The sequence below is a fragment of the Talpa occidentalis genome, unplaced genomic scaffold (genome assembly GCF_014898055.3).
Source record: "Talpa occidentalis isolate TD23 unplaced genomic scaffold, MPIMG_talOcc4v2.1 talOcc4.11, whole genome shotgun sequence".
NCBI classification, from domain to species: Eukaryota; Metazoa; Chordata; class Mammalia; order Eulipotyphla; family Talpidae; genus Talpa; species Talpa occidentalis.
Window position 1 is genome coordinate 80,334,285 of NW_023601104.1, and position 13,266 is coordinate 80,347,550.

Sequence of the window (13,266 nt, forward strand, 5' to 3'; positions counted from 1 at the left end):
GAGTTTTCTAAGTTTTTATGAGGGAATTACATGATGGAGCCTGTCTTAATGGCAGCCTGGAGACAGAGATTTAGTGTGTGGAATCATGATGGCAGCTGGGAGAAGAATGGCAAGGACCTGGGTAACAGCGTCCTGGGAATGTGAAGCTCAGCTGTGGGGATGGAATAGAGTGCTTTTCAAAACATGGCTAGGAGAAAATGACAGATGACATTTTGTTGGAAAAGTCAACGTTTGAATTTCCTTGTCTCCTTAGTGTAGGACTTCCCAAATACTTTGGCAAGAGCTTCAGAGAGCTGTTACTGAAGCTCTAAAAACAAGCAAACATGCTATTGTTCTTGAAAAAAGAAAAATTTATTTAAACAACTTTTCATGTATGCCTACAATCTCGTGCTTGGCTGTAAGAACTGCTAGGTTCCCCTATAGCCTCTTACATTTTCTAGCTGTGGGTCATCATAAGTTTTCTTGCAGTTGTAATAATAGTGTGCTTATCACTTTATAGTCTACTATGATGAAGTATTAGTTTTATCTGCATGGTCTTCACATATATTACGTTTAATAACAGAAAAGCTTTATGGTAAATTGATGAGCTATAATTTACTGGGCTATTTTTCTTCTGTTGTACATTTGGATATCCTACTGGGTTTTGTCATTATAAGAGATGATGGTATCAATGATTTCCTACTTAGAGCATTCTTCAACATCTTTATTGCAATATAATTGACATGTAATAAACTGCACATATTCGAGCTGTACAATTTAATAATTTTTGACATGTATACACTCATGAAATATCACCACAGTCAAGATAATGAAGATAGAATCACCATCAAAAGTTTTTTGTATGCCTTTGCCATCACTCCCCTGCTTCTCCCCAACTTCTGCTCCCCCTTCATAGGCAACCGCCAAACTGCTTTCTTTTTTTTTTTTTTTAAAGATTTATTTATTTATTTATACAAGCACTGGGTACAGTCAGAAGCGTGGGAGGGTGAGAGAAATCACCAGAGCCAGAGCTGGAACAGAACAGGCAGACTGATGAAATACACTGCTGAGGGGAGCAGCGGGCGTGGCAGGAGAGGTCTGTCGCGCCATGCGGGACCCTCACCAGCGGCCGGGGATCGAACCAGCGCTGCAGAGGCTGTGGGCAACTTCGTAGCCCAGTGCTCAACTGCTGCGCCACCAGGGGAGGCCCACGCCAAACTACTTTCTGACTCTACAAGTTAGTTCCCGTTTTCTAGAATATTGTAAACAGATCTTCCTCAACTTAATGATAGGGTTACATCTTGATAAACCCAAGGAAAGTTGAGTCAAAACGCACTTAATACATCTAGCCTAGCTTACCTCAGACATGCGCAGAACACTAACATTACTCTGTGGTTATAGAAATGACATGATGGGATGTGAAAACCCCAACACAATATCCTAATGTGCTGGCAACAGAGTACACTGTGCAGTATCAGTTGTTTATACTCATGATCATGTGGCCAAAGCTTCAACTCACTGCAACTGTCCAGCGTCATAAATATTATACTGCATATCTCTAGCTCAGAAAAAGATCAAAACTCAAAGTACAGTTTCTAGAGAGTGCCCATGACTTTGCACCATCATAAAGTCAAAAAATCCTAACTCAAGCCAGTGTAAGTCAAGGACCATCTATAAATGGAGCCACACAAATGTACTCTTTTTTGTCTGCCTTCTTTGACTCAGCATAATTCTTTTGCGATCTATCTGTGGTATAGTATGCTGCAACAGGTCATTCCTTTTAAACTGCTGAGTAGTATTCCAGTTGGTCATTCATTCATATATTGACGGGCATTTGGGTTGTCTCTAGTCTTTGGCAATTGCAAGCAGACTGCTGTAAGATTCGGGTACCCATGCTTTCTTATATTAAAAATGCTTGTAGAGGGCCTCCCTGGTGGCACAGCCGTTGAGCGCTGGGCTGCGAAGCTGCCCGCAGTCTCTGCAGCGCCGGTTCGATCCCCGGCTGCTCCCAGGCCACCGGAGGAGGGTCCCACATGGCGTGCAGACCTCTCCTGCCACCCGCTGCTCCCCTCAGCAGTGTACTTCGGTCCTTCTGCCTGCTCTGCTCCCCGCTCTGGCTCTGGTGAATTCTCTCACCCTCCCGTGCTTCTGACTGTACCCAGTGCTTGTATAAATAAATAAATAAAATAAATCTTTAAAAAAAATGCTTGTAGAATGGCTGGATTATATGGTAGGTATATGTTAATTTTTAAGAGATTGTCAAGCCTTTCCAAAGTGTTTGTACTGGTTTTCATTCCCACCAAATAAAACCAGTGTCTACATTCTCATTAACACTTGTTTTTTGTAAGTCTAGTCACTTTGGGTAGGTGAGCAGTGCTTCTCTCTTTGTGGCTGCTGGTCAGTATATTCCTGATGACTAACAATGTAGAAATTCTTTCCATCCAGATGTTTTCTTCAGTGAAGTGTCTTCAAATCTTTTACCCATTTTTTATTGTATTCTCTTTCGTACACTTGTATTTCTTGCTTTATCAGGAATATGCTTTGCAGTGATTTTCTTGTCTGTGGCTTGTTTTTTCATTCTCAACAGTGTCTTTTGAAGAATGGGAGGTTTTAAAATATGTTTTCTTTGGATAAAATTTCAGAAGTAGGATGAAAGAGTCAAAAGTATCCTCTTTTTGTGTATGTGGTTCTGGTAACCTCTTGTCAGACTGACTACTGAGGAGTTTGAAACACTGTCGGTGAATAAATAGTATTCCCTGGGGGCTTGCCAGCTCTGGTCTTTATCAGAGTGTTTACAGGGTCTGTTTTGGTGAGTGTGAAGTGTTACATTACAGTTTTATTTCACTTCAGTCAACCTGGCAAGCTGAACATCTACTTCTTTTTAAAAAATTATTTTGTAACTTTTGACCATTTATCATGGGAAATTTTTAGTTTTTCCTATAGATTTCTGAAAGCTCTTCATATAATTTAGATGCCAAGTTTTACATACAATATTTATGTTTTCATGTCAATATCTACCCCTCACCCATTTGCTACTTATTTGTAATTTCTCCTGCTTTTAATAGTAAATCTAAATGTCCACTTGGGAGCAATATTATGCTTTTTTCTAAATTGTGGAAATTATATATTAAATTTTGCTTTATGGTGATTTTATTATTTGTGGCATAAGGGTCTAAATTTATATTTCTTAATTTTTAAGGAGGAACTTGAGAAATTTTCCTTTCTGTTGTACTTACTCATAAATAGTCATATAACTTATGTTTTGTTTCTAAATTCTCTACTTTTATCCATGGATTTTTAGAGTCAGCAACATCCTTTTATTTTTTTTAGGTTTTTTGAAAAAGATTTATTTACTGGGCCTCCCCTGTGGCGCAGTGGTTGAGCGCTGGGTTGCGAAGCTGCCCGCGGCCTCTGCGGCGCCGGTTCGATCCCCAGCTGCTTCCCAGTCACCGGAGGAGGGTCCCGCATCCCCTCAGCAGTGTACTTCGGTCCTTCTGCCTGCTCTGCTCCCCGCTCTGGCTCTGGTGAATTCTCTCACCCTCCCGCGCTTCTGACTGTACCCAGTGCATGTATAAACAAAACAAAGAAAGAAAGAAAGAAAAAGAAAACATGCCTCTATAAAAAAAAAAAAAAAAAGATTTATTTATTTACTTATGCATACAAGAGCTGGGGTACAGCCAGAGGTGCCGGGTGGCGGGGGGCCGGGGTGAGAGGATTCACCAGAGACAGAGTGGGGAACAGAACAGGCAGACTGAGTCAAATACACTGCTGACTAGAGCAGCAGGCGAGACAGGAGAGGTCTGCTGAGCCATGTGGGTTGCTTCCTGGCTGGCAGGGGATTGAACCTGTGCTGCAGAGGCTTCGGATTGCTTCAGAGTGCGGTGCTTAACCCTTGTGCTGCCAGGGAAGCCAATCAACATCCTTTAAATGTCCCATTATGGGACAATATATTTCCTAAGGCAAGCTTTCCCTTATCGACCAAATTAATCTCTGATAAAATTTTTAGAATTTTTAATGTAATAAAATATCCTACTGTTATTTGAAAATGTAATAAATATATATGCTAACTGTATTATCATATCTACAACAATTTTTTCTTCTATAAAATATTTGTGGTTTTAATTTTATTGGACTGATATATGATAAATGTATATGCCAGCTTAGGTTAGTTATCAAGTAAGCTCTCTTTATATATGTATTAAGTATAGTTATATTTGCTCCTTGTAAGAGAAATCTATTTTTGAAATGAAGTTTTTAATGCCATTTTATTTTAAAAAAGGAATGCTGTTGTTATTTTAGAATATGTGTTATACTGTAAAGTGCTTTTTTATATGATAAAATTCTTGAGAATCATTTTATTTCTAAAATTCTTAGATTTCATTGAATTTTCTGGATTACATCATCATGACATCATGAGTGAGTTTCCTTCCATAAGAATTTTTCTTACCTGTTTTTCTTCTCTTATGACCATGGCAAGATCCTTGAATCTTTTATTAAAGAGCTTGTTAGTTAAAGAGTATCTTTGTTTTAATGAAACATACCACTAGTACATGTATTCCCACTAAGTATGACATTGGCATTTTTTTAAAGATTTGTTTTTTATTTATGCAATAGCTGGGGTACAGGCCAGAGGCATGGGAGGGTGAGAAGATTCACCAGAGACAGAGCAGGGAGCAGAACAGGCAGACAGACTGAAATACACTGCTGAGGGGAGCAGCAGGCACGACAAGAGAGGTCTATCACGCCATGTGGGAATCTGCCTCACTGGCTGGGAATTGAACCCGCACTGCAGAGGCAGTGACAGCCTCACAGCACTGCACTCAACCCAAGGCACCAATGGAGAGGCCCAACATTGGCATTTTATTTTAATAAAATATTTTTTTGTTTAGTTTTCAGGAATTAAGAATGTCATACTTTATAAAATTTCCCTTTCAGCCTTTTAACATACAAATAGTTACCGTGCCAAGTATGGTAGGGGTGAACCAACTCTTGTGGTCTATGATCATAAAAGGCAATCACCCCTGCTGGTTATGGTGTGAGGGTGATGCTTGAACATAAGGAACATCAGGAACTTTACTGATCTTCAAATATGAACCAGTCAACATGTATCCTTCATCTTTTTGAGAATATAACTAAAAATTCTGATTGAGGGGGAAAAAAAAGAAATAGACTACTAGAGTATATTTCTAGTAGTCTATTTCTTTTTTTGCTTACTTTTTTTTTTTACTCTAGTAGTCTATTTCTTTTTTCTGCTTACTTTCCATTTTGACTGACACATTTTCAGTCTTCTGCTCTGACTTTCTAATGCTTTTTTCTCTTGGAGACCAACACGCACGTGTTTTGTTCCTAAAGCTCCTTCCTGTGCACTTGTGTTCTCCCCTTGCCTTGGCTCCGGCCCTCACCTGCTCATTCAATTTTCCCCTTGATTCTTGCCGATTTTTATTTTTCCAAGTGGATGCTCTATCACAGCAATCAAAACTCTAATCTTCGGGATGTTCCAGAAGCACTAACTCTCTTCTAGTAGTTTATTTCCTCACCACTGCTCAAAACTCAAGTTTATACCTATCTATGTGTTATTAATTAAGAAGGATTTTATAACAGAATTCTTCTGCAGTGCTTCTATTAAACTCGAGTTTTTCTAAGGACTCTTTGCTTAAGCACAACCCAGCATCTTTGGGAGAAAAACATAATTAAAAACTGTAATGGAAATTTTTCAAATGTACACTTATTGCATCATTTTAAAGCACTAGTATTTTAAGATGTTTTCATGTTTTGTTTTCCCACCCCCGAGTTATTGGAATGTTCTCTGTGCTATTCTGTGGAGCTCTGGGGAAGATGCTGGATGTGATGTCCTTAGTAGGACATTCCAGGTCCAGGTCTTATTTAGTCTGTAATTCTGCGTGACTGAAAAAAGTCTGGAACTCATTGCATAACAGTGTGATTCTAAACCCAGTGTTTGCCCTACAACCCCACCTGAAAGAAAGTGATTAAAGTGATTTGGCAGTGAGTCCTGGAGTCTTGTTCCTAGTGTACATAGCTTCGAGCTGGTGGTAGTCTACAAACTTGCCTTTTCTTATTCTGTAAAAAGAGTGTTTGGGTGCAGGGGGAATCTTCCTCATCCCATCTGGGTTCTTCTGAGGTTGGATGGAGGAAAAATGAACCTCAGACAGATTAGCTGGGGAAAAGACCACAGTTGAGTAACACATGTACAGAGAATTTACATGGTTGTAAAATCTAGAGACTAATGGACAGACCAGGGATATTTATCTTGTGTTTGGGGATGAGTTGCCTCAAGGGGTGGGGGGAGACATCACATGACAGAGAAGAAGGGGATGACCTCATCCTCGCTCTGAAAGTAAAGATGAGATTCTCAGAAAGACAGGAGCTATGAGTGAGACCATCCGGTATTTTTCTTTTTCTTTCTGGCTTATTTTGCTGACCATGATCCCTTCCCGCTCCACCCATGTTGCTGCAAATGGCATGAGTTTATCTTTTTTGATTGCTGAGTAGTATTCCATTGTGTATATACACCACATCTTCTGGATGGTCTCACTCATAGCAGGAATTTAGAAAACCTAAATAAGGGACCAGTAAAAAGACTAATTTTAATAAAGTAAAAATCAGCAAGCAACTATAAACCAGAGACACAATGTGGGGGGGGGGCAGGATGAAAATAAAGGGGGTGGGAATTGTATGGGGACTATAGCCATGACAAAAATGCATACATTGTGCAAAAATGAAAAATGATGTAAAAATATATATAAAATTAAAAAAATTTAAAAAAAGAAAATTAAAAAAAAAAAAAAGAAAGAAAGAAGACAGGAGCTGTTCACGGTTGCTGATAAACCTATAACTGAATGAGAATCCCCCACCCCTTACATTCTTACAGGTCAAAAGGGGGAGCAGTGATTCTCTGATTAGGGAAGGGTGAAGAACTCAGACGAGGAGAAAAGCTTCTCCCTGGCTTCTAGGGCCCTTCCTGCCTTCAGCTCCAAGCACCCTGCAGCCTTCAAGTCCTGCCATTAGACTCTGAGGCTCACAGAGCTCCTCTAACCTCAGTTTCCTATCAAGGTGACAGGAAGCCTCCTTGGGCACAGTGGGAAAAGCCTAGCGGACTTTTCTGGGGAGAGAGCCCCATAGGACCCCTTGGATTTTTGCAAAGGTCCTCAGGATCTCACAAAACACAGAATTACTACTAACTGGGCATGGGACTGTGCTGTGACTCAGGAGACCTGATTTTGTTGCCACTATGTTACTTGAGGAAAGTTGTGCTATGTTCCTCTGTTTCCTCATCTATGAAATTAGAGAGTAGGCAGGGTGATTTCTAAAACTCCTTAAAGGGGGGGAAAAGACTCCCTGCTATTGTCATGTGAGTGGGTGAGAACGTGGCAGCGCGGTGGGGAGTTAGAAGGGGCCTTTCTCCGTGTGCCTGGATTTGTGGGACTGACAGGTGGCAGGTTGCGGTCCTCCACACGGCTCCCTTGGGGCTGGGGCACAGGCAACCCCTCCCCCAACCCACCCCCACCCCGGCTCAGGGCGTGTGTTCTGTGCAGCACTCCAGAGAGGGTGCACCGGGCAGCAAGTCCAGAGTTCTTTTATCCCCGTGGCTTGATTCAAACTAAGAAGAGTTTTGTTTTGCTTTTCTCCCCTCTCTTTCCCAGCTGTTTTCAGTAAAACTTCCATAGGAGGGTCTATTTATTACCCAAGAGCTTCCAGCGAGCCGAATAGTCAGACCATGCAGTCACTGAAGAAGACTGCCTCCGGAAAGGAAAGTGCACCCCGACAGCGGCACCTGGAACTGCACCCCCTCCTTGCAGATTCCAAGGCAGTTGTTTCTTTAAAAGTTCTATCCATCACATCTATCTTTTCATTCCTTTCCTATAAACTCATATTATGTAAGCCCTGGACGTGCTGAATGTTTTTCCTTTGTTGGCCTTCACTCTCAGGATGATTTTATCAAACATGCATTTTCCCTCAGCGCTCCACGGCATGCAGAGGGGAGCTGGCTGGAGGGAGGCGCCTGTGTGTGTGCAGCGGCCCCCAGGCAGGCCTGCGTGCACGCGCGGGTGCTGTGTGCATGGCGGGGCGGCGGCCAGATTACCAAAGTGACACACGCTCCTTGCAGAATATTTTGGAAGTAGACAAAAGTAAGAAAAAGCCAAGAAACACCAACCCCATTCCTACCAGACCAGAGCTAACAGTTGCTGCTATTTTGGTCTTCTTTCTTGTGTCTCCCCATGCTTTGTTGCTAGGGTGCTCCCTACCACATGCTTGGCAATCATTTTTGCTATTTTCACTTTATAACAACCCTACAGTCAACGTATCTATCTGCATTTTAAACGTTACATCCTCAGGGAGAAGGGCCTACATTTGGGAAATACCGTACTAAAGGGTAGGAATTTATTTTGTCATTTTTCGGATGGGATATTACTTTTTTTCATATCTTTTATTTGTCTAATAGATGAAAATAGTATCTCATTTTTTGGTTTTATTTCACTGATTGCTAGTTATATGGAACATTTTTACATTTCCTTAGCTCTTTCTGTTGCCTTGTGTGTGAATCATCTCTTCATATCATTTGCCGATTTTGTCTCCTCCAATCAGAATGTTTTCCTGCTTCCATTTTATTATAACTGTTTTCCAGTTTATTGTTTTCCTTTTATTTATGTGATTGTTTGATCTGCTGAAGTTCAAAACTTCCCTGTATTTGAATCTGTATAGATTCGATATTTTCCTTCACAGCGTCTCCTGCTACTTCTATACTAAGAGTTTTCCTTGTCTAGAGATTGGGTCAATATTCACTTCCTCTTCCTTGGCTGGTTTGACACTTTCAGATTTTAACACTATTTAGCACTTTATAACTTATTTGGAATTTTAGTATATAGTAGGGGTAATGATCTAAACTTTTTTGTTTTCCAGTAGCTTGTTTCTTCCTTACCATTGGTCAAATGATCCCTATTTATATATAGTCCCTTCACTGTCATGTCCTGTCTTGAGTCCTTTAAATATCAGGGGGCTTTTTTCTGGCTGTGTATTCTGTCCCCTTGGTTTCCTTCCTCTTATACCAGAGGCTTACCTTTTCTCTCCTGGTTCTTATAATATGTTCTAAAACCTGGTTTCATCTTTTCAAAGTGTTCCCTGCTCTTCTTACCTGTTTATTTTCCAGATGAATGGTGAAATCATTTGTGTAGCATTCCAAAAACCTTCCTTTAGGGTTTTGATGAAAATTGCATTCAACCTATAAATTAATTGGGAAGATTTGCATCTTTACAACATTCAGTCTCCCCATCCAGGAATATACATATGACACTTCTCTCCACAGTTTCAAATACCCTTTGTATGTCTCATTGGAATTGTGTGGTTCTCTTTATATGAACTCAGCACATTTATTAAGGTTTTTCCAGATTATTTTATATTTTGGGTAGTTTTTTAATGGAATCTTCCCCCCTCCCCTTTGACTTAGATCCACTATTTTTAACATCACTTTTTCCCCAATGATTGCCAAGAACTGACAGGGATCTAAGGGGAAAGCATATGTGTTCCTTTCCAAGCTTTTAAATGCTGAGGTTTAGAACTGGAATCAACTTTAAATACTTTTCTTTTTATATATGATAAAACTGAGGTCATGAAAGGCAAAAGTTCTATAAAGATCGTGTAACTGGCCAGGAAAGTGGCTAAATAGATGAATAATTCCAATGACTATATTCTTTGTAAAACTTTGATATCCAAAACCAAACTCATGATCTTCCCTCTTATATTATTAATAGTTTGCTCAGACTGTTGTAAGAATTCACCAGACTTACTGATATAAAACAGCACAGATTTATTATCTTTTGGTTCTGGAGGTCAGAAATCCAAAATGGGTCTCTCTAGGCTAATATCAAGGTGTCAGTAGGGCTGGTTTCTCCTGGAGGCTCCAGGGGAGAATCCATTTCTTCGCCTTTGCCAGCTTTTGGAGGCCAGCTGCTTTCCTTGGCTGGTGGCCCCTTCCTCCATTTTTCAAAACCAGCAGCTTAACATCTTTCAATTTCTGAGTCCTCTTCTGCCCTCTTCCACTTTAGAGACCTTGGGGCCCACTTGGATAATATAGGATAATAGGATAATATAGGATAATATCTTCCCATCATTCACAAGATTACAACCAAAATCCTTTAATGGCTTACTAGGTCAGAATAGTTTTACTCCATTTAGCCTCTGACCTCACTGGGCTCCATGTTCATCCCTACATCCAGGGTCAGGATGAACTGGCTACCTTAGCTCAACTACATGAAAAGGTTCCTGCAGGGCACCATCAGGGTGCCATTGGTGCCTGCCCTGCTGGGACCCATTCTCAAACATTTGGTGGGTCCTCAGCAGCCACTTCTAAGAAGCTGCGGAGGCAGAATTTTCCCATATAAGTTCTCTTGGTTTCATCCTCTTGCACTTACACACTGAATGGCTTTGCCTCTGTGCTTGAGCATAATGTAAATACTTAATTTGTTTAATAAATATCCTGAAATAACCTCTTTGAGTTGTTACCAGAAGGGCACGAACCCTTTAACTCACTTAGCCAGCACAGAGCAACACTTAATGCCTTTAATGATGATTGGGATCTTTTTTAGTGGCTGCATTGCTCCCTAATCAATGATGTGGCCCTGCCTTGGAGGGAGACTACACAATCAGCAGAAAATGCGATGCTGGCTGGGGCCATTAATTTGAATCTTTGAAACTGGTATTAGTGGGGCTGTTTCTGGGAGAGCCCAGTTTCTTCCCATGTTTAGGAAAAGCCCCCCTCCACCCTGCCTGCACCCCCAGGACAGTGATATAGGCATTATTCAAACCCCTCATTGAGTGATGTCTGTTCTCAGACTGAAAGCCTGGGCTGATCTGCTCTGCCCCTCCTCCCCCCAACAAAGGCAAGCAGCAAGCCAGCCTCCAGCCAGCATAGTGTTCACCCCCCTTAATTTTCAGTGCTGGAAAGGAGGGAGAGCCCTGTTGGGATTAGGGCAAGGGAGTGTCCTTTGCAAGTTGTGAGACCTCATGCGGGGAGGAAGGATTCCCCCCTTCTTCCCCCCCAAACTGAAACAAGGCTGAGAATGATTATTTCAGAGATGGAACACAAGTCCTATTTTCTAGCTGTCATATGAAGAAGCACACCCAGGTCTCAATCCTAAAACACCCTTCTGAACTTGCACTTGGAATCCCTCAGTCTTAGCCAGGATTTGATTCAGTTGGCCATGTTCACATTCTCTGGGCATTTCATAATTTTCTAAACACTTGTCATATGCCCTCTGAACCTTCTTTCTCAACTGGAGTTCTCATGTTAAAAGCTCTCATGGTCATTCCATTTGGTGTGACTTTTTGCAATAGGGGGCTTTATTAATAGAGTACTTCTGCTAATCTGAGGGAATTGTTTTATTATGAAAAGTTATTCTTTTTTTTAATATTATTTATTGTTGTCCACAGACCCAGAGCTTTTAAATGCTAGGAGCATGTTGTAAATGAAAATATAAATATTTATTGTAATTATGCAGAACTAAGGCCAAGTTTTCTGTTGGCTCGGTGAGGCACGCCCGTGAGAAATGGGCTGAGATGTAAAATCTTATTTTCCAAAATGGGATTATTTAAAACTAAAGTGAAAATTGCTAAAAATCTTAATTTAGGGCCTCCCTGGTGGGTGCAGGCGGTTGAGCGCCGCTCTGTGAAGCTTTCCCGCACTGTGAAGCTGTCCTCTGCAGCACGGGTTTGATCCCAGCTGGCCGGGGAGAAACCCACATGGTGCAGCAGAGCTCTCCTGTCTCTCCCGCTGCGCCGCTCAGCAGTGTATTTCATCAGTCTGCCTGTTCTGTTCCCTGTTTTGTCTCTGGTGAATCCTTCTCACCCTGCCGTACATCTGGCCTGTACCCCCAGTTCTTGTATAAATAAATAAATCTTTTTTAAAAAATCTTAATTTTAATAAATTCTTGCATCCTCATTCAGTTAAAGAAAAGTAATCTGATAGAATTTAAAAAAAAAGTCCCTATAACCAAGATAGAGAGAACAGCATGTGGAGCCCTGGGGGTCTCTAACAGTATGAGAGTATTTTACTGGATCTGACCATGTCTGCCTCTGTGTGACTGTCACAATGGCTAGTCTGTGTTTCTATATTACTATTATATCATCGTCCTTCCATTGCCAGAACGCTCAGTCACATCTAATTGCAAGGGAGGCTGGTTTGGTTAGTTCTTTGGAAGAAAAGAAAGTGAGTTTTGTTGATCATACAGCCGGCTCTGCCGGGGAATCAGACTCCACCATGTCAAAACTGATCGTCAATTATCCTTGTTTCTTTCCCTGCCAGCCTGTTTCATTCTCGCCCATTTGAAAGGCTTCTTCTGACCTCTGCTCAGTTCCTATAGACACATGCTATAGACCCTCTTCTCCACAGGTGGTTCCTGGGTCATAATGGCACTGTTTTAATGACTGAGCCTTTTTGTATTGTTTTGATCATATTTTTAAAAAATATTCTGAATTTTGTATTTGTACTTATTTATCTTCCCAGATAAACTTTAGATTCAGTTCATCAATTTTCCTTTAAAAAAAAAATACAAATAAAAGAACTTGATCCTCCTATTTTATATTGTTAAAAATGCCTTCTACTGGAAAACATTGTACTATCAGAGAAAATAAGCATTATTTGACAATGGTTTTTCTCTGTCTTTGAGGAAGCATGCTTTAAAAGGAAAAAAAAAAAAAAAAAGCAAGCTTCCCACCAAATAGTGGCTAACAGTGTTATTAGCAGGGCATTTATAAATGGCTTAATGTTTATAGTTCATATTTCAACTTCAGCTCTGTTTGTTGCATTAGCAAAATGAAGCTCATTAAGACTTATTCTTTGAGCCCATCTCCCCAAACCTCTGGACCCACTGACACTCAGCCTCCTCATCTAGAAGCATGTCATCTTTCCTACATTACACTTGAAAGTTCAGCTCATTCCCAAACCTCCAGTCAAGGATATGAACTTGTTGCTTTCAGAGCGGCCACATCTGCGCGCTGAGCTGTCACGCCATCTGTTAAAGTGGTCAGAGTTCATTTTATTGCCTCCTTTGTGGAAGGACTTGTTCTGTAAAAGCGTGTGTTATTGAAAACATAATTCCCCTCATCATTATGCTTTCTTCCTAGCCAGATCATAACCTGCTAGAAATCTATTGAGCATAGAGTGAAAAGCTCTTCAGAATAGCTGTTCTTAAGAGATTAAACGATTGCCATCTCTGTACCGTTTCTTTCATCTCATAATCAAGTTCAAGATGATACCAGATATCTCAGCAGAAG

General features: G+C 40.8%; 1 protein-coding gene across 9 annotated transcripts in view; it reads left to right on the forward strand.

The window, feature by feature from the left end:
* EFCAB11 (EF-hand calcium binding domain 11) overlaps positions 1-13,266 on the forward strand; it is a 132,320-nt gene that overhangs the window by 100,801 nt on the left and 18,253 nt on the right. Inside the window, exon 7 of one of the 9 annotated variants that reach the window (XM_054691695.1) lies at positions 7,641-7,751. The exons of 7 other annotated variants lie outside the window; for them this stretch is intronic. Coding sequence is in view for 1 of the 2 variants with exons in the window: in XM_054691715.1 (XP_054547690.1) it covers positions 4,354-4,363 (10 nt within the window). In the remaining variant the exon portion in view is untranslated. Of the gene's footprint in view, positions 1-4,353; positions 4,387-7,640; positions 7,752-13,266 lie in introns of those variants that run through there. One more of the 9 variants, XM_054691715.1, reaches the window with a different exon arrangement.